Genomic DNA, 20,701 nt, shown 5'->3' on the forward strand with positions numbered 1-20,701 from the left:
CTAGCAAAGCTGCCATATAATCAACATGCATAGCCATCGAGATCTAGATTGCGATATTTTGAATCTTTATACAGCATAGGCCAAAATTGATATATAGATCCGACTAATTGAGTAGCTAGCAGTAGCCATGTTGAATAATCCTTTTATTAATTCGTAGGCTGCCTGTAGCATCAGGGTATGGAACCCTTAAAGTTCATCTTTGTTTCTTTAGGAGTAGCTAGGATGATATTGATGACTCTCTAGTATTCAACTGCTGCAATTTTTCTCGTATTACATACGTGCTTGTTCAAGGTTCAAACCCTAGAAAAACAAATATGAACTTTATTTCAAAGTTGTCATTATCATCGCCATATTTTTGCTATATGTTATAAATATTTTATCAAATTTATTGTTTTCTATCGTTAATTTCCTTGAAATAACATGTAACACCGAAATAGGTATAAAATTAGAAACCTAATTTCTTTCAAGTTTCTCTCCAAAATGTATTAAACCAATCTTACATCGATCTCAACAACCTTCACAAAATATCACTATCAATGACTTTGACAACTAAAACGTGACATCTTATAGATATTGATTAAAGCACACATGAAGACATGTACATGACATATGAAATAATGAGAAAATGATATTCGATCTTTTAAAACGATAAGAACTTCTACTTTAATTACAATATTTCAAATGTAACAAAATGAATCAAAATATTCGAATGATAAAAAATAATGACATAATATGTTTCTTTAGGACGTAGATAGGTGTATCTAATCATTGCCGGGAAAGAAAAGAGAGAGATGGAGAGAAATAGGGAAGGGGGCCGTAGGAGAAGTAGAAGGAGAAATGATAGGTCAAATCAAAAGGGGAAAGTCAGTTTCAATAATAACTAATTTCGACGCACACAACAATGCTTCAGGTTCAGGTGGTTAATGATAATGCCTCTCCACAAACCAACCATGGGAGTCGGGAAGAACGTCCAATCAATGGCTACCCCCCTTCTCTTCTCTTCCATCGCTCCATCCCTTTTTTTCTTTCTTAATTCTCTCCTCCAATCCAAATTTAGCTTCATCCATCGCCATGCTCGTCCATATTGGATTCCTTTTTCTTTACTCATCAATTCATAACTAATTAACCATTTTTCACTTCTCTCTTCCATCTCAGATTCCTAAATGCAAGCTGCTTACTTAGCTTGCCGCGCCTCACATTTGTAGGAGCTGAATCGACGACGGCCGGAGGATAATATGAGTAAGAGATTAATTATTGAACTGATCAAGATCAACCTGTAATCATCGAGAGGAAGGATTGAGAATTCTGGCTGCCTCAGATTAATGGTTTAGGAATTAGGTAGAGATGATTGATGAAATGAAGAATCTGTAAATCGAGAGAAGATGTCGTCGTTTAATACAATTACAGGTTCTTACAATATTATATAATTAACCCCATTCTTATTATTCTTCTTCTTCTTCTTCTTCTTTAGATTGTTGTGATCGTGATTTTGAGATTAATTAATTTAATTGTTGTAGGCTCAGGTTTGTAGGAACTGAATCGAGAGAAGGCTTAGGAAGTAGGGATTATTAGGGATTAATTATTTTCTTCAAAATGTCGAAGAAGTGGAAGAAGAAGGGATTATTAGGGAAATCAATGTGCGGGGCCGAGCAAGAACGAGAGATCGATCAAATAACGAGAAACGAAGGTAGTCATTACAGTCTCGACGGTAGTCATTACAGTCTCACCGGAGGAATCCTGCCGCCGCTAGGCGCCAATGGACAAAGTAATCGAAGATTAAAACTCCGTCGTCGTACAATATCGCCATTCGATTACAATTACAGGTTCTTGATTATTAATAATTACAAAGAACTGATCTAACCTCATTTTACTTCTTCTTCTTCTTCTTATTACTACATGAATTGAATTGAATCTCGCAGAGTTTGGGAAACGTTTCTGATATTTCTTGTATTGTACACGGCGTGGGTTTGTCCGTTTGAGTTCGGGTTCATACCTTCGCCAAAGGGACTTCTTGCTGCAATCGACAATATAGTGAATGGATTTTTCGCGATTGATATAGTATTGACATTCTTTGTGGCATATTTGGATAAAACAACATACCTGCTGGTGGATGATCGGAAGCTGATAGCACTGAGATATGCGAAATCATGGTTGGTATTGGATGTAGTGTCAATTATCCCATCGGAAGTGGCTCGTGCTATTCTTCCTCCTTCGCTTCAGGCTTATGGATACTTCAATATGCTTCGTCTATGGCGTCTTCGAAGAGTCAGTTCCATGTTCGCCAGGTATAATCAAATTCCCTTCAACTATATTCTCAACCATTCATAAATAGTTTAAAATTTAGTAATTCAATTTAAAATAATTAGCTTTCAAAATTTTTTAAAATAATAAATTTTACCAAAACATTTACAATTTATAGCAAATTATATCACAAATAATTATTGATATGCTACACGAATAGAAATGATAGAATCCAAAATTTTGTTATAGCTTGTAAATATGTTATTTTATTTTGCTAGAGAAGACTATAACCGATAGAATCCAAAATTTTCCTATAACCGGTAAATATTTTATTTTATTTTGCTATTTTTAAAAATGTCCCTAGATTATATTAGTTTATCTCCCGTACAAGTCTACAATAGTCGTTAATTACAATTACCCAATTTATAATTTACTAAAAACAAACAGTACCTCAATTCATTTTAAAAAATAACCAAATATCGACTTCAATATTTGATTTTATAAATACTAATTGATTATTTTTTCAATAAGTGACCGAAATGATATGGACAAAATTTAAAACCCTACGAACCAAAAAAATTTAAAAATAATAACACTCAAAATATTTCATGGAAATATAACAAAATGGTCGTTAATTCTGTAAATGTTGTTATAACTAAATATTATTCTTAAAAATGTTACACATTGTAATTATACCTTAAAATCGATAAACCAAAGCCAAAGCCAAAACCAAAAATATAAGAAATAAAGTAGTATTCCGAAGTTTTATTTAAAGTATTTATTTGCTATTTTGTTTTCAATTTCTGTAAAACTTCAAAATCTATCTTAAAGTTATATCTATAATTAAAGTAACAATATTAAATATTTTCACCAAGATGATTACGAAGATTCATGATGAAATAGTCTTTAAAAGCTAATTAGATAGCAAATAATTGTGAACTTTACAAATCAAAACTATGCTTAAATCTTCATCTTTGCAAATTTCACCTTCTTTTCGTTAACTATTTCCATAAAATAATTTTTAGAAAACAATAAAACCTCACAAGTCAAAATCTTCATCTTCGTGTTGTTTCTTTGACTATTTTCATAGAACATTGATGAAAATTCAAGGTAAAATAGCAAATAATTATGAACTCCTTAAATCAAAACTATACTTAAATCCTCATCTTTGAAAAATTCACTTGCATGTTGTTAGCTAAATATTGCTGCAACTACTTTCGACAAATATTGATGAGAATTCCTCACAAAGTATCAATCTAAATAATAATAATAATACTAGATAAAAAAAAAAAAATTGTAAAAACTTGTTTTTTATTTTCGAGATTTTATTCGATATATCAATTACAATTAATGAACTTAATTTAAAAAATAAATAAAAGAAGCAAATAATTTTGAAAACTATCCTTAAATCCTTGTATTCTCTTGGGATCTAAAGAAAATGTTTAGATGGTTATTGTGTAGATTGGGATATGATAGAGATGTAGTCCATGATTAAAAGTTTGATTTATTTTTCTTTGTCCCCTTTCAATAATGGCGGCAGGTTAGAAAAGGACAAGAACTTCAACTATTTCATGGTTCGATGTGCTAAGCTTATATTTGTAAGTCTTCTTGTTTTTTGCTTTATTAACTTAATTTTAACTTTTGAGCTAATTGTTTCTACCTTCCAAACTTCCCAATTTAGTTCCAAAAGATTCAACCATAATCTAAAATCAATTATTAAAATTTTTTCAAATGAATTTTCAAGGATTAATTAGAACCAACTTTTAAAAAAGTTTTCCATTCCTTATGTATATGTAAGTTCATGCTTTTTATTTGTTAGGAAAATGATTTTTAATATTAAATATTAAGCATATAAATCCGACCAATATCAACAATTTTAAAAGAGCTATAGTTAGTTGCATATTAAAAGACACCTACTTTGAAAAATGAAATAGCTATCAAACACAATTTTTGAGTAGATTCTATCGTACGAGGATTGAATTGGATTGTATGTATATATATATATAGGTGTGCCTGTTCACGGCTCATTTTGCCGCGTGCTGCTTCTATCTAATAGCTGCAAACTATCCAGACCCAAAAGAGACATGGATAGCCTTGTCCATAGATGACTTTTATACAGCAAGTTTGGGGAGACGTTATGTTACGGCCATTTATTGGTCAATTACCACAATCACAACCATTGGCTATGGCGATTTGCATCCCGTAAATGAACAAGAAATTACTTTTACCGTCTTTTACCTCTTCTTTATTCTCGGCTTGCAAGCTTATCTCATCGGAAATATGACTAACTTGATCGTCCATGGCACAAGTCGAACCAGGAAATTTGTAAGTTTATCTCAACCTTCTTTCTTTCTTTCTTTACGCTCATTAGTCGGATATGAGCTCATGAAATAGTACGACTTAATAGATACAAATGCTTCCAATAGCCACCTCAAGAAAGCATAACTCAACGATAGATATATCCTTTGATGTTAGAGATTAAAATCTTCTCTTTTGTTTGTTTGATTCGAGATTAAGATTTGTGGAGGATTTTTTTGTCTTTATCAGTCGTTGAAAAGACAGTAACGTACCCGTTTTTATGTGTTCATCTTCATAACGTTGGTTGCATTGGATTATTTCAGAGGGACACCATCCAAGCATCCTCGAATTTTGCCCATAGAAATCAGCTACCTGTTCGACTTCAAGAACAGATGCTTGCTCATCTGTGTTTGAAATTCAGAACTGATTTAGAGGGATTACAACAACAAGAGACAGTTGATGCTCTTCCAAAAGCCATCAGATCTAGCATTGCCCTCCATCTCTTCTATTCACTTGTTGATAGAACTTATTTGTTTAATGGAGTATCAACAGACTTGATCTTTCAACTGGTAAAGATCTCAAATTCAATCCTTAACTTCTTTCTTACTGTCCACGCCTGTGTTAACACAACGATTTGGATAAAAGTAAACAACATAAAGAAAAAGGGAGTTGAGATATCAACTTCCTTAAGCTTTGTTGAGCCTCGAAGCCAACAATAATACCTCACTCCACCTATCAAAACGATCCCTTAAGCTTGAGAATCTTGCTATTTAAGACTAGTAAATCAAATTATATAGAAAGCACCAACGGTTAATTTTCATTCATCAAAACTAACTTTTAAGTGGCATTCAACCTTTGACTTTGGAAGGTAACTGAAATGAAGGCAGAGTACTTCCCTCCCAAAGAAGATATCATCCTGCAGAATGAAGCACCAACAGATTTCTATATCATTGTCACTGGCGCTGTGGTAAGAGCAAAAACAACCCCTTGATCTACTACACATTCCAAAATTTTTCGTATCCTTCGTGTCTGCACCTACAAGCATTTTCTGAATATGAAGTTTTATTTACGTCCTAATATACGAGAAAGCTTTCTCCATCCAAGGCCAAATCTTAAGACAATTGAAGATTTTCAGCCTGATCTTTTAATTTGGAGGTTATATGAATTGTAGTAGTTGACCTTTACCACTAGAAATACATTTCATTTGAGAAAAAGTGAAATCATCAACTTTTTGAGAAATCGGTCCTTTTAATTATTAGTTGGAGTCGTGCATGCTAGGCTTATTTCTCTCGATCTTTTCAACATGTAGGAGCTTAGAAAGATTGAGAAACTGACCCTTCTGATTTGATTTGTTCTTGACTTTGGCCTTAATAGACCAAATGAACTGCCAAATATAGACTATAGTATGCATACCAACTGAAATATGGCTTCTAGTATTATTTTTCTTCGTAACCTCGACAAGAAGTTTATACTTCTTTGATTGAGTCATGGAATTTCTTCTGACGTTTACTCCACAATGCAGGATCTTATTACACAAAGACGTGGAATGGAAGAGGTAATTATGGGGGCAAGGTGGAACTATTTTAACAATTTAGGGTAACTGGATTTTCATGGCATTGACAACACATAAAATGATGTAATGAGGTTTGATTTTTTCTTGACAAGGATTGTTTCAGATCGTGGGTGAAGCAAAAAAAGGAGATGTCGTCGGTGAGATAGGTGTGCTTAGTTATAAACCGCAATTGTTTACAGTCCGAACAAGCCGTTTGAGTCAATTGTTGCGTTTGAATCGCACCACGTTTTTTAACTTGGTACAAGCAAGCGTTGGGGATGGGGCAATAATAATGAACAATCTTCTTAAGGTCAGCAACTTTCCCTAATAATATTACTTTTTTATTCCTACACTGCTTGACTATAACAAAATATGAAAGGATGATGAAGATATCTCGAGACGAGATTGCACTTGTTTGAGAAAATTAATCATTGAAAGTTCCTAGCATATCAATAATAAGGGGCTTTTGGGAGGATGGAATGGAATGGGTTCGAAATGGGTTCCACCTTATTCATATTTGGATTGAGGGCTATATACTCGGTTTGTAGTGCCAAATTCAGTTCTTTTCCACCATTTTCACGTTTTCCAATTCCGTTTCTGTTTTGTCCTTGATTCTCCGATCATTTAAACGCTCTTCAGATTTCCAGTAATTAAAATTACATTCCAGCCTCCCAAACAACCCTAAGATTGAAGGTCGGAGTAGCTCATGCATCAATTTTCTCCTTCAGAACTTAACCTTAGTTGTGAATGCTTAAAGAATGTCACTGATTCAAGTGACATCATTGAGAAAAGTCTCATCTATTTAGTTATTGGTCACTTGGTCAAGTTCTTAAAGCTAAAAGATTGCAATCTATCTACCAGATGTGAAGCAAGTCTATGGCATTTACGAGTGACTTAGAATTTATGCGCTAAGCGAAGCCACTAAGTTTTGGCTACCTGTATGTTTAAACTTTATCGTGCAGCACCTGAAGGAGATAAAAGACCCCATGATGGAGGAAATTTTGCAAGAAGCAGAACAGACATTGTCTAGGGCCAAAATAGAAATGCCTCTCAATTTATACCATGCTGCCGACAGTGGTGATGATTTATTGTTGCATCAATTGCTAAAGCGGGGTTTGAATCCAAATGAAGTAGATACCAGAGACGGGAAGACTGCACTTGTAAACAAATCCTATCTATTGTTCTTTGCTCATCTTGGCTAACCATAATTAATCGAAATGGAGTTATTAAACTTACCTGGCTATTTCCATTCTCAGCATATTGCAGCAGCCAAAGGAAAAGAACACTGCTTAGCTCTACTCCTAGAGTATGGAGCAGACCCGAACCAAAGAGGTATCTTTTGTAGTAGTAATTCCTGCAACCTGATGCTGAAAAGTTGGGGAAGTCAATTTGCTCAAGGCTCTTATGTTATGCAGACTTTGAAGGAAACGTACCCGTCTGGCAAGCAATACAAGGGAAGCATGAGTCCATAGTCAAGGTTCTAATGGACAACGGTGCCAATATTTCTTCAGGCGACGTTGCTCAGTTTGCTTGCACTGCTGCAGAGAAAAACAGTCTAGATATGCTCAAATCCATCATCCATTGTGGTGGAGACATAACGCTACCAAGAAGCAATGGGACAACAGCTCTTCACATGGCAGTATGTGAAGGAAATAGTGAAACCGTAAAGTTCCTTTTAGATCACGGGGCTGACATTGATAAGCCAGATGTTAATGGATGGACTCCTCGAGGATTGGCAGATCATCAAGGCCATGAAAAGATAAAAGAACTATTCTCTGTCAAGCAAGCTGGTCAAACATCAGCTGCTGTCCGTATTCCCCAAAATCCTGAATCGAAATACGTACAGAAGTTCCCGAGCGAATCAAGCATGCCACCGCGAATTTCTGAAAACTCCTGCCCCACTCCTATTCGAGAATCGTTTTTTTCTGATAGGCCACCAAGAAGGAGGAGCAATAATTTTCAGAACTCACTAGTGGGATTCATGACAACTAACACAGGTAAGGTTTTATTTTGCTTACTTAAGAAACTCATTGTCTCAATTTCCTAAATTTCGAGGGAACTAATGAATCAAAATCTCTAGATTGTGTAAACATTCTAAAACCTAAAAGGAACACTCTTATATTGGTCTAACTAGACCATTGATACTCTAGATTTTCTCATTGTGCATAGAGAATTAGAAAATTATCTTATAAGATTGGAACTGACTTTCTAAAGCCAGCTTTTAACATATATTATAACTGCTATTTAAAATCATACAGGTGAAAGGGACATTCTACAACGCGCATCACTCAGTTATAGCAATAGCCAAAGCATGAGAATGACTTACCAGCAAAGAGTTACTATCAGTTGCCCTGAAACGGGAGACATTTCTGGAAAGCTAGTGCTTTTACCCAAATCCAACCAAGAACTACGTGAAATAGGTTCCAGAAAATATGGGATTTCTATAGCAAAGGTTTTAACTAAAGAAGGAGCTGAAGTTGAGGATACATACCTTATCAGAGACGGCGATCACCTCGTACTTGTTGGTGATGCAGGTACTAGTCAACAAAAATTGTAGAATTTGTTACAAAAAAAACCCACCTGAGTTGCTGCTTGCTCGGACTATTGCATTGTACAAATGTATACTTTGTTATTCTTTTTCCCCCATCTTTTGTCTAGGACTTCAAGTCAAACAAATAACATTCAATATTTTGTATGTTCGTACTTTGCACAATCTGGATATTTCATAGTCTCAGACCTCAGTGCAGTGCTTTTTTTGCATTCGTAATTTTTTGTAAGTTAAATGTGTTACCATGTTCAGGATAAATTTATCATTTTCTTTCAGAAGACTACTCTATAAGTTCCTACATAATCAAGGTATCATTCCTACAACAAACATTAGTCTACACTCTTAGAATACAAAAAATGCAGGCAGTTCAGTAAGGGAGGCCATTCCAATCTAATTTATAAATATAAAAAAGACAAATTCAACTGCAACGCAGCAACTTCCATAGCTCATCCAGGCCAAATAATTAATGAAGTAAAACATCAGCTAAAAAGTAACCTGAAACTGAGCAATGATGAAAAGCTACATCTATAAATAAAACAATAACAATTATTATAGGAATAAAAACTCAACTGTCTTATGCTCTGTCATCTCCTCCAACTTATCAATACCTGCAGACTGATGCTGTTGGAACAAATTGGGTTCCTCAAATAAAACGACCTCCCATTATAAGGGAAATTATTTATTTACTTATTATCATTTGCACATAGGATCCATAATATCACTCTTCACGACTCCCTACAAATGCCAATTCAGTAGCTAAGGCAATGTGATCGCTGCCCCATTTCTGCAAAATGGTGATTAAATAAAACAGACAAGGAATTTGTTAGGATACCTCAAACTAGAATAAAATCTTCAAATATGATCATGAAGAAATATAAGATGAAGTACAAGTACTTGGAAACCTCCCTCTTGAGCATGCTAACTCAAGCCTTAAACCACTCAATGGGCAATGGCCACCTTCACCCACCAGATTTATAACAAGATTCACTAACTTTCCATCTAATTACACTTACACACTAAATTAATACTATACTAATATTCTTATCTAGGTACCTTCCAAAATTAAACTTAAAACAGTTGACAAAGCAATAGGTATCAATTCTTCAATAAAACTAATTGCATGTTTAGGAAGTGATTCTAAAATGGTTAAAATCATTTGGACATTTTCAAAATTATTCCAAAAATTGCTTTTATCATTGAAAATCAACTTTAATAGTATGAAGATTGCGTTAAAGTATAAGATTAAACATTTCATTGACTTTGAGTACGGAAGTTTCTGTATTGTTATCATCCATTGTTGTCTATGTTTGACTTAAAGAATGATGTAAAAGTCATGAAACCAAATGATATATTAAGAATCAAATAAAATAATAGTAGTGGTAAATTGTGTTATAAAAGGAGTGATTCTCTTCGTTCCATCCTCTTCCCATATGATTTCAAAGCGTAGGTTGTGCACTCCCACTTGACTCATACATCATGACCTCACTTTCACCCATAGGAGGAAAGATGAGACAATCCCAACAGGAAGAAATGAAGGATTAAGAGAAATATTTCGTCTATGCAAATTATTGGAGTTACAAGCAACTGAAGCAGAAGACCCTATGTACAAATCCTAATGGACTTTTTCCGTCCAAGCAATTTCTACGAAAAAAACTGAACAATGTTCAATGTAAAACCAATTTCAAATTGATGGGAGAATGCCGTTATAAAAATATAGGTCAAATCCAAACAAGAGAAGCCTACAAAAATGCAAAGAGTGGACTCAATTGCTTGTAGATAGGGGAAAAGGCAAAACTTGTTGCAATTGCAATCGCTAGACGATGTTCACAACCACCTCTTGTCAAAACCATCTTATTCTTAAACTTTTAAACCAACTTGAAGTTCATATACCATACCTTTGTAGGAAATCCCTGAGTCAACTGCTGCATGACTTGTTTCCTTATGGGGGCAAGCACCTTAACCGTCTGAAGACCTTCTGAACGCCTATACAAATATTAAACGGAACTGGATATTACTGTGAAATCGAAGCTCTATTTACTTTGATACATTGCTGATTACCCCCCTTCTCAAAATAATAATAATAATAAATTCCTTAAATTTCCGGACTAAACAGGCAGCATTTGAACATTATTCATCAACTTAAGAAGTACTATCACTTTACCATATGTAGTCAACAGTGCCCAGAAAACACCTATTGTAACTAGTCGCCAGGGGTTCCCCATTCAAGTCTCTGGTCCCGGAAAGATCCTGCAAAGATGCCACTACAAAATTATGAGTATATTTCTAAAGGAAGAAGCATACACTAAAGAGAGGGAAAAAAAGATCATATGGAGTGATAGTCATCATTTGCATCAGAGGAAAAGAAATATATTCATAGAATATTCCACCTCAGCTTCTGTATATGTGCTTCTAAGTCTTAGAGAGTGTTCAATTAGAGTGCTATCTGCATTGCCAGTAGCAGTTTCTATATCCTTTGGAGTCCATAATGAGCGATCATGAATCAGATTTTCGACTTCAAGAGACTTGGTATTCAATCCTGGCAACAAATCATTCTTAAATCCAGTAAGTGGTGCAACCAAGCTTTGATGACTACCAGAATGCTGAACCTCAAATGAAAAAGGATCTTCAACATCATGCAGAGCTGAGAGAAATGTACGATCATCCTCAGTTAAGCTTCCATTTAATGTGGCTACATCCTGCTCATCTGAAGATAAAATCTCTGGTCTCTCATCCACCACAGGTTCAATCCTGGGCAAACCCAATGATGGGCCACCTTCAATATTCCTGGCAGAGGAGCTTTCCTTCTCACCTTCAGCAATTGAGTGGTCAAGAGTTACAACGTCAAAGGAGTCTATAGCAGTGTCAGCCATGGAGTTTTTGCAAGGTGTAGAAGAAACATTCTTTGGATCCAAAAAAACTGTACGAGAATCAAGCTGTACATCATCTAAGATAATAGTATTGACAGAATCTTTGCTTTGCTTGGCAGAATTGTGATCCTTGAAACCATCTGTAGAAGATGTATTGTTTAAACGACAGTGACCAACTTTTTCTATCTGCCGTTTCTCAGTTTCATTGAGATGTACTTTAGGGTCGGTTCCTAGAGGAGAAACTAGTTCACCAATTCTTTTACTGGTATGACCAACAGCAAACTCATCTTCAGCACATGTGACTGAACATTCATTGAAGCTATCTGTCTTCTCACAGAAAGTTGTTTCCCCTACATTTTTGTGGTCAAACAAAGCACTATGCTGACTTTCCTTTTGCCCTTCAGAATGTAGAGTAGTACCCTTCATTCCAAGTTGGAGATTGTTACAAGAAGTATCAAGCGCATCAATGTCAATGTGAGACCTATCAGGAGACAAAATGTTATTCGCTGATTCAAGATTCTCATTTTTCATGCAGCTGTGTGAACAATCTTGCTTCTGTATGTCAGACACAGAACTATCTGGCTTCGTCTCACAATCACTAGATTCTGACCTCTGCTGGAGGGGAACTGAACCATTGGCATTCTGGAACCTGCACATGTGACGAGCATTTACTTTTAGTTTGATGTCACCATATGAAGCTTGCAATGCAGATAACCTAGCCAGTACAAACATTACCGAGGATTACGATAGAGTGATGAAGGTTGGAAAATCTCAGCAGAAGATTGTCCCGATACCTTGTCTCTATCCAATCCAGACAAATCTAGCTGTAATTAAGGGAATACTTTTATTATAGGATTTTTTATCAGACGTCCTGACCATGATGAATACACAAACCTTAAGAAAGTATTACCTTCTGTTCTGAAATAAAGTTGTACAATGCACTCTGCAATTGTTAAAATGAAAAAAAAGTTATATAATATGGTATGCATTTATTAATATAAACTATTACTATCATAGATTCGTAATTGTACTGAAGAAACTAAAACTATAAATATCAAGATTCAAGAGATCAAACTGCGTTACACTAAGAATGCTTAACAAGACAACCTTTGGTGTACAATTAAAATCCCCACAGAGAACGATTGGAGCATTGTTCCAGATTTTTGAAATAGCATGAGCCTTCTCCAATAGAACCCTGACCTGTTTTAAAATATTGTACAAGTTACGCTTGCAAAAGCAATAATGAAAATGTTTAACTAGACATGCTAATGGAGGTCATAAACATGCTTGAAACTCTAAAATCACAGGTTCAACCCAAAAGCTTAAGCTAAAGGAAAATTTAATATAATTTTTAACAGTCCCCACATGCGGGTTAGACTCAACAAGTGGAAATAAATATTAAATGGTAAGGAAAACAATGATATTGAACAAAAGACATCCTAAAGTAATCTCTTCTAATACCATCTTAAATCACCAATCTACTCAAAAGCTTACGTTGATGGGTGAAGATAATTTAATTATATCGGAGCTTTAGAACTTTAGAACTCCATTATGAGCAAAAAAATTTACAGCATAACCAATGACTTGCAGTATCAAGGACCAACAAAGAGCAGAAAGTGAAATTGTACTGATCTATCTACTTTATCTGCTAAAGAGCAGAGAATCAGAGAAGTTAAATGCGAAAATACCTGGCCAAGCTTGATTTCTCCTCTTCTAGGGTTATACAGGACATGTATATTACATACTACAACTCTGTTGGGATTTGATGTGCTGCAAAGATATAATACAAATTTTTCAGAAATTAAAAATGTATGGAGCATAAAGTTCATAGTTACGAACTGAAAACACACGCCAGAAATGTTATTGTTAGACAAATAGAATAAAAGCTGTAAACTTCAAGTTCCAGGTCATGGATTCGGAATTGCAGAGTAAGAAATTATTTTATTATATCTTTACAACCCCAGAACCTTCCAGAAAAATATTGTACCATAAAAAGAAAGACAAACCGTTCATTGGAACTTATTTGTTAACAGGAGCAGTGAATGGGAAGAAAAGAGAGTATCAAGGGAGATCTAAACTTATTTTAAATGGAAATCATTAGAAGTGTTTGGGGCCATGATTATCTAAGACTATAATAACCACTTCTTGCTATAGTAAATATAATTTAAGAGTCCTCAATTAGCTACAGTACACACTATTTTTAAACTCCCCATTTGCTACAATTTTTACTATTTTACATTCATCATCTTTTTATTCTTTACTACAGTTTTTACAATTTACTTCTCAACTAAAATAATTTACACCTCAAGCACAAATTAATATAACCCAAACCAAAATAATCTACACCCAAAACACAATTTTTCTTTTAGCTGAAACGAAAATTTTCATTGATATAATGAAAAAAGTGTACAAAGTACAACAATAGTAGTAATAGGATTAGCAAGTGCACTCAAGCATCTCAACTAGGTTGATACGTCTTAGCACCCTTATCACATCCCACAAACTATTATAACCCAATTATAATATCCTACTTCTTGTCCAAAACTCCCCCTAAATTAATTAACTTAATCATTATTCATGAAACTTCCTCAAGACTGATTTACTTAAGAAAGCAAAGAGAGGTTATCAGCAAAAGAAAACACCTAAATTACCTAATCGGCTGAGTAACTGAATTGTCACCATTATCTTGAGTCCTCTGCTGTTCAAGAAAATATAATACTGAGCAAAACAATTATGAAAAACAGGTGATAACCAACAAGAGAAATGATTAAGGAATTTAAAATAACTCCCTACAAGAATAATCTCTAACATTACTCTGAAAATTCTGCAAATTTTCTTAAGAAAAGTTCCAAGAAAATTATTCTTCACCTAAGGAATTTAAAATATAAACTAGAAACAGACACATAAATCCTGTTAGACTTCCAATTACAAGGGAGTATTCCAAGAAATGTAAAAGAGGAATTTCTGTTCCGAGTAATGATTAGAATATAGAATGGGTAGTTTCTAGGTAGTTATTAAGTTTGGAAATTTGAATAGAGAGTTGCTACTCGCCATTTCCTTTTAAGTAGATTTGTGTTCTGTTGATAGGTCATGTGTCTTTTTATCTTGAAACCAGTTTGTAATGTTAAATTGATACCTAGACCTGCATCCATACACGTTTATTATAGAATGGGCGGCAAGCGTATTTAGTATAAACATACAATGACATACTAGATCACACAATATAATCAAATTTTTTACACTATATGAAGCTAGCAGAATATGATGTACACCTCCAGAACACATATCTGGGCAACATTGTCCCGTAGTCCAAGCTTATTGAACTCAATAAACTCCTCTTGCAGAAGCTTGAACCTATGAATATAAATATAATATCAAATTCCGAACACTTAAACAAAGAAGAAACTCTGCAAAAAAATAACTATTAAAAAACGAAGAAGAAGAAAACTGTTGCAAGATGAAATATAGACAGAATCCTAATCCTGACAAAGTTGCCAGCATCAACTGCAGCTAATGACATAAAATTTCCAGTCATATTCACTGTAAAACTAATTAAAGCCGTACAAATAATATTAATAATTGCAGTCAATTTAAAACTCTTGGTGCATGCATAACATCACAAATCAAGTTAGAGACTTTCTTTTTTATTCGTGGGTGTTCAGGCAAGTTTATGCATTCCTCGACTAATCTCACAGGACAATCCACCTGACCCTTCAACATTTGGATATCAAAGAAACTCATAGGAAATTAATTCCTAAGTAGGTGGCTATCATGATGGTTAAGTTAGATGTTTTTTCTAAGATAAGAAAAAAAAAACAATTAATTTGATCAACAAAATAATCTAAAGAAATCCAAAATAAGGTGCCTTCCATAGGAGTACAAAAGGTGAAATCAAAGAGCAACAAGAGAGATTTTTTTTGAATAAGAAGAGGAACAAGAGAGATTAAACAGAGAACTTTGAGGGTTGTTCTTATTTACAACAAAATAGAGCAATAAAGGAAAATCTATAAATCCCTGGAGAATATGAATTTGATGAAACTAGCACTCCTATCCAGTCAAAGCTTTGAACAATACAGCACGATTGTTGCAAGCACAATAACCTCCTTTGTAATATGAGGGGAAACCATGTTCCACTTATATGTTGGTTCAACAAATTTCTTTGTGCCATGTGGGGAAACCATGGTCCAAAAATATGTACTGAAAACAAGTTGGAGGTTGGATCATATGTAATCAAAATGAGGGTTCTATACAGGTAATCTATACTTCTTTGCCCTCTCAACAGTAGATAATGGATATTAACATGCTTTCTAATCACTACCTAAAACTGTCATCCTGATTTTGAAGATAAACGCTGCATACGACAAGTTCACAAATAAATCTTAATGACCATACCTTGACACACGCCAGAAAATTGCACAGCCATCAACTGGAATTCCAGTACGCATCTACACCTTAATCAATAAATAATCAGAATTTTCAACTCAACAAAAACCTTTCTATTATTTCAATCAAGCAGTCAGGAAATAGCTAAATTATGTGACAACTCATCCTTTATACTATGATCATCATTCCATGAAATTAATTTTTCTTTTTTGATGAATAATTCCATGATCTTTTTTATAAGTTACAAATTATTATATTTTTTAGAAAGGAAGTAGCTAAATTATGTGACAGCTCATCCTTTATACTAGGAATTCCTCGTTGAAGATCAACAATTGCAATGATCTATCCCCATCACGATGAAATTTCAAAGATTACCTGGGCCTATTGGGACAAATGATTATATTAAAGAAAGCAAAGAACAAGAAGGAACAACCTAAGGGAAGGGGACGAGAAGACCCCCCAACACTAATGAATGATAGCCTTCCAGTTATTAAAAATCATCGGCATAACTCGATATTAAAATTTAAGGTACAACTTACTAAAAAACAGAAGCGCAAGTTGCTATGATATTAAAATTTAAGATGCACTTGCACTCATGTCTTATAGTAAGAAATCTAAATTTTCACAGGTATAATGAAAGAATACAATAGCATACAAAGAATTAAGAGTCATCATACTAACAAAAAATTCCTCATATAGACCAAATTCGAAAATCTGAACAAAGGCAAGGAAAAAAACAGAAAAAATCTTCCTATAATATATGAATAAGAGTGAGCCTCCTTCCTTCAGAGAAGTAAGTTCTTCTCAAAGTGGACATCCATTTCCAAAACTTTTCCAATATAGGATTCTAGAACTAACAACTCCTAGGATTTCCTTCCAATGAGAGCCCTAAATAAGTGGAAAGGAAGCTACTTACTTCACACCCAACCAAAGTCCAAATCTTAACTTGAGAGGACAACAATTTATACCTAAGATAGAACCCATTCCCCTACTTGTCTTAAGGAAAAAAATTGCACCACAGTCAGACAAAAATTTGTTTAGATTGACAACGACAACAACCAAAGGGAAAATTTCCTTGGTAAAAATATATATATATATCATTCACAAACTGGAGGTCCAACATATAACCTAAATCCTTACCATCCCAATTTGGTGCAACCAAGTATTGCTAAAAATAATAATCATATAAAAGATAGATAAATAAATTATTGAAAAATTGAGAAAAAGAAAGAACACAAGTTCTACATGGAAACCCTAGTATGGAGAGAAAAACTACGGTACAGTGTGGGTTTTAATTGGCAATAGATTGAAATCAAGAAAAGGTTTGAACATGTTCCACACAATCTACAGTTTAAAAGATCAGCAAATTTCAAGCCTACCTTCCAAATTCCACTGAACCCACGATCTTTCAGAGCTTCCTCTAAGTCATGGAATCTATCAACCTCCTGGAGAAAATTTTATGCATGCAACATTGCCATATATGAGTAAATTTAAGGCAAAATGGCAATGAAAATAAATTAGTCAACAAAATGAAAAGGTCCTCACTCCCCGTCAAACACCAATGCCAGTTGCATGCACATGGAATTATATAAAAAAATGGACGTTTGACATACTTGTACTAATAGATGGAAGAAAAAAAATTAATGTCAATAGTTTATTAGATAGATAGCTAACAAAATAAAGAAAGTTGATGAAATCATATAACCCAAAATAGTAACAGGATAAATAAAAGATTGGAACACATCCAAGATCATTTTTTGCTATGTTCCAAGATTTTAATAAAATGAATGAAGAGTCTATCGAGTCTTCATAATTTAGAATTACCAACTCCAAACAACTTTGAAGTTTCAATTTCTTCTACGGATCTTTCAAACACATAATAAAGTTTCATCTGGATGCAAAGGAGAGCGTGAAGCATAAGGCTCTTGTCGGACTGAAAGAGTCTTGGGAAATTTTCTTATCAAACAAATGAAAATTTTCTCCTTAATATTACGCTCTGCTGCTAAAAGAGTTCTAGAACCATTAATTAGTTCACTAATAAGTTTGAGTTCTCTCTTCCTAGTATGCCAATTCTTTTGATTACCACATCCAATTGTTGACGACACTAATGTAAAGCATGCAGCCAGAAAAGGAAACCCTTAGAATCATGTCAAACCACTGACTACAAATACAGACACCTTAACATCATTTTAACTTTCAATATTGACAATGTTTCTTATCATGCGGAATTTAGTCTATCTCTTCCTTTTTCTCAAGCAAAAAAAAATTAAGAACAATAATTGCATAGTTTGAAACCTCAAATGATATTAAGAAAAAATTTGGGTCCTAAAGCATGTGTCCAATCACAAGACTTGTAAACCGACAAGTCAAATGAAACAATGATATGCTTCTACCAAACCATTACCTGAAAGCACATTATATCAGTAGACCATAATCCAAGCTCAAATAAAATATGGTTTTTTCTCCACTCCCAATCCAACATGTAATGTGGAATATGATGGTAGAGCTTTTGCTTGTGATCCATAGCAAGGTAGTCAGCTAAGATGTTGTATGAAAGAATTGAAAACCGCTCTGTACAACACAAAACAAAAATGAGTAAATAACTATAGCAGAATAATTTGGTTCTTTCCCATCACATCAACTATTTGGTAATTTTGGTTGCATGGTCATTCATTCTAGGGAAACCAAATATTTTATGGGCTAATGAGTGGCACAGGAACAACTTTTCTAATATATGGCTAATGAGAAGAGGATTATTTGAGTGGCCGAGTAAGTTTGTAATGATCCAATATAGCATTAGGTTTCTGGCCTTCTATTGAAGTGTTCCAGGTAAGGCCATTTCTTTTTCTTTCTTTTCACTCTCGTAATTTTTTTGGCTAGGTCAGGAGGATGCCCAATGACATCCCACCCTCCAACGAAAAGAAAGAAAAAAAGATCTAAACTATTTTAATATATCTCAAGGTAAATCTCTCTATTATTTGATGCATGATCGGGACATCAATAAGACCGTCCTATAAATCAAATTTCAAGCAATAAACTACCCATGGTAAAGTGACACGCAAGTCCTTGAAATTGAAATTTGAAACCTCTAAAAACTTTTCTAAACCATCCATTGTTCAGGGTTCGGAAGATGCAGCCAAAGACTTGCAATGAACCAAAAATATCCATTGCCTTGCTCTCAGACATGGAAACGACTTCTCTTAGCATTTAAATCAAACGAACAAGAGTCCAATTTTATGCTCCGATTCACACAACAAATCAATCATACTTTGTTCCTTTCATTTCGATTAAGCCAACGGATTCAATTTGCGTAATTTATAAAATAATAATAATCCGATGGTCTACCCTTAAACCGTTAAGTGAAGTACTGGTGTGAAAAGTGTCCAGCACTCCACCAGTTCTATCTCCATCTCCCCTTCCTTACGATTACTACCGACTTCCAGCAAATAACGCACTGAAATGTTTGACAACGATAACAAATGCGTCAAGTTCCTCTTACAAATTCATCTCAACAGAAGGAAGGGAAAATCAAATCACCGCAAGTATATGGAGGTTGTGTCTTTGCATAATCCCAATGGCGAAAATCTAACGGCTTTGGAGGCCGAGTTCGAAATTGCTGCGGCATACGAACACCTTGGTTCTGATTAAACGACGGTGGCTGCTGATAGTGAGTATGAGGATAAGGTCCCCGATACTGATGCCTCTGACTGGATGGCGGAGCCTGTCGGAATTGATGATTTCCACCAAAAGACGGAGGTCTAGGATTTCGAGGTGCAGTATAAGATCCAGCATTGTTCCCATAGCCTCCTCTCTCTCCTTGCCGGAACCCTAGGTTGGACTCCTGAACAGACTGAAAATGAGAATCACCGGAGACGAATTGACCTCTGCCGCCAGAGTATGGCCGTTCCGACGAGTAGCCTCGGTGGCGTCCGTACCCGCCACCGCGGTACTGCGTACCAGAAAAACAGAAGTTACAGTTCTGCGCGGAACAAAATAAAGCATTCTAAAAAGACATTAATGGAGAAAAGATGTAACACACGGGAGGTCGAGAAGACATGGCAGGGGATGTGTTGGTGGCGGTCGTGGCGGTAGAAACGGCGGCGGACAGTTGATGGAGCGGGGGAGGAGGAGTGGCAGCGCGCCTCATTGAATGGCGGGAGAGAATGTGAAGACTCAGTGACGATTTTTTTCACTTTAAGCATTACGATCAACGGGAAAGGCGAACAATCAAAATTAAGCTGGATCATCTATGATATACATGGACGGTTGTGATCTAAACTCCATCGCTTTATCAGCCGTTTGATCCAAACGGATCAATCTGCATTCTTTTTTCTTTTTTACAACGAATTAATGTTGTTGAATTTGTTTTTAAAATAAACAAAAGGTTGAATTAAAATTAGGTGTTAAATAGTGAAAAGGTTGAATTTTACAACGAATTGACCGTTAAATATTTATAATTAGGTTTAAATATCATATCGGAACTTTTAAACTAATTTGTTTGGGTGTTTCATACCGTTTTCATTAGCTATGAAAATCTATATCGATGACTATGATGTCAAGTAAGATGATTACTTTTAATAAACTATTGATTTCATTTTTAGTTAACGACTATACGATAAATTTATGTTTTATGATATAACTTAAGGTTTATCGTTTTCTAAATTTTGATATTGGCGCATTCTCGTTTCTCGACTTATATGCTTTAGGCAATTCATTCACATAGATTTTATAATGCTATAAGTTGAAATATTTTATGATTCATTAAGGTATTTATATTTGTCTATTTTTTGGGTTTATGATTCATCGTGAGAG

The 20,701-nt window shown here is 34.7% G+C and overlaps 2 protein-coding genes across 3 annotated transcripts; one reads left to right on the top strand and one right to left on the bottom strand.

Moving 5' to 3' along the window:
• The first annotated feature begins 1,568 nt into the window (after positions 1–1,568).
• Positions 1,569–8,825, top strand: LOC101217334 (potassium channel AKT1). Its single transcript, XM_031882676.1, has 12 exons — positions 1,569–1,823; positions 1,920–2,285; positions 3,782–3,839; positions 4,249–4,566; positions 4,863–5,108; positions 5,408–5,506; positions 6,062–6,094; positions 6,216–6,401; positions 7,054–7,251; positions 7,348–7,423; positions 7,507–8,088; positions 8,350–8,825. The coding sequence occupies exons 1-12, from the start codon at positions 1,594–1,596 to the stop codon at positions 8,646–8,648; spliced, it is 2,691 nt and encodes an 896-aa protein (XP_031738536.1). The 5' UTR covers positions 1,569–1,593; the 3' UTR covers positions 8,649–8,825.
• A 180-nt stretch (positions 8,826–9,005) lies between these two features.
• On the bottom strand, positions 9,006–20,111 carry LOC101217096 (carbon catabolite repressor protein 4 homolog 6). Of its 2 annotated transcripts, none has more exons than XM_011654188.2 (15): positions 19,929–20,111; positions 19,427–19,838; positions 18,294–18,460; positions 17,269–17,334; positions 15,899–15,951; positions 14,779–14,860; positions 14,158–14,201; positions 13,195–13,276; positions 12,614–12,706; positions 12,417–12,449; positions 12,242–12,330; positions 11,027–12,155; positions 10,801–10,886; positions 10,535–10,622; positions 9,006–9,423 (listed from the first exon to the last, which is right to left on the bottom strand). In XM_011654188.2, exons 1-15 carry the CDS (start codon positions 20,034–20,036, stop codon positions 9,358–9,360), a joined length of 2,598 nt encoding a protein of 865 aa, XP_011652490.1. In that variant the 5' UTR covers positions 20,037–20,111; the 3' UTR covers positions 9,006–9,357. The 2 variants fall into 2 exon arrangements, with proteins under 2 accessions (XP_011652490.1, XP_011652489.1); XM_011654187.2 differs by having other exon boundaries at positions 14,158–14,204.
• Positions 20,112–20,701: the final 590 nt, after the last annotated feature.

This window comes from Cucumis sativus, chromosome 3 (genome assembly GCF_000004075.3).
Source record: "Cucumis sativus cultivar 9930 chromosome 3, Cucumber_9930_V3, whole genome shotgun sequence".
Lineage (NCBI taxonomy): Eukaryota > Viridiplantae > Streptophyta > Magnoliopsida > Cucurbitales > Cucurbitaceae > Cucumis > Cucumis sativus.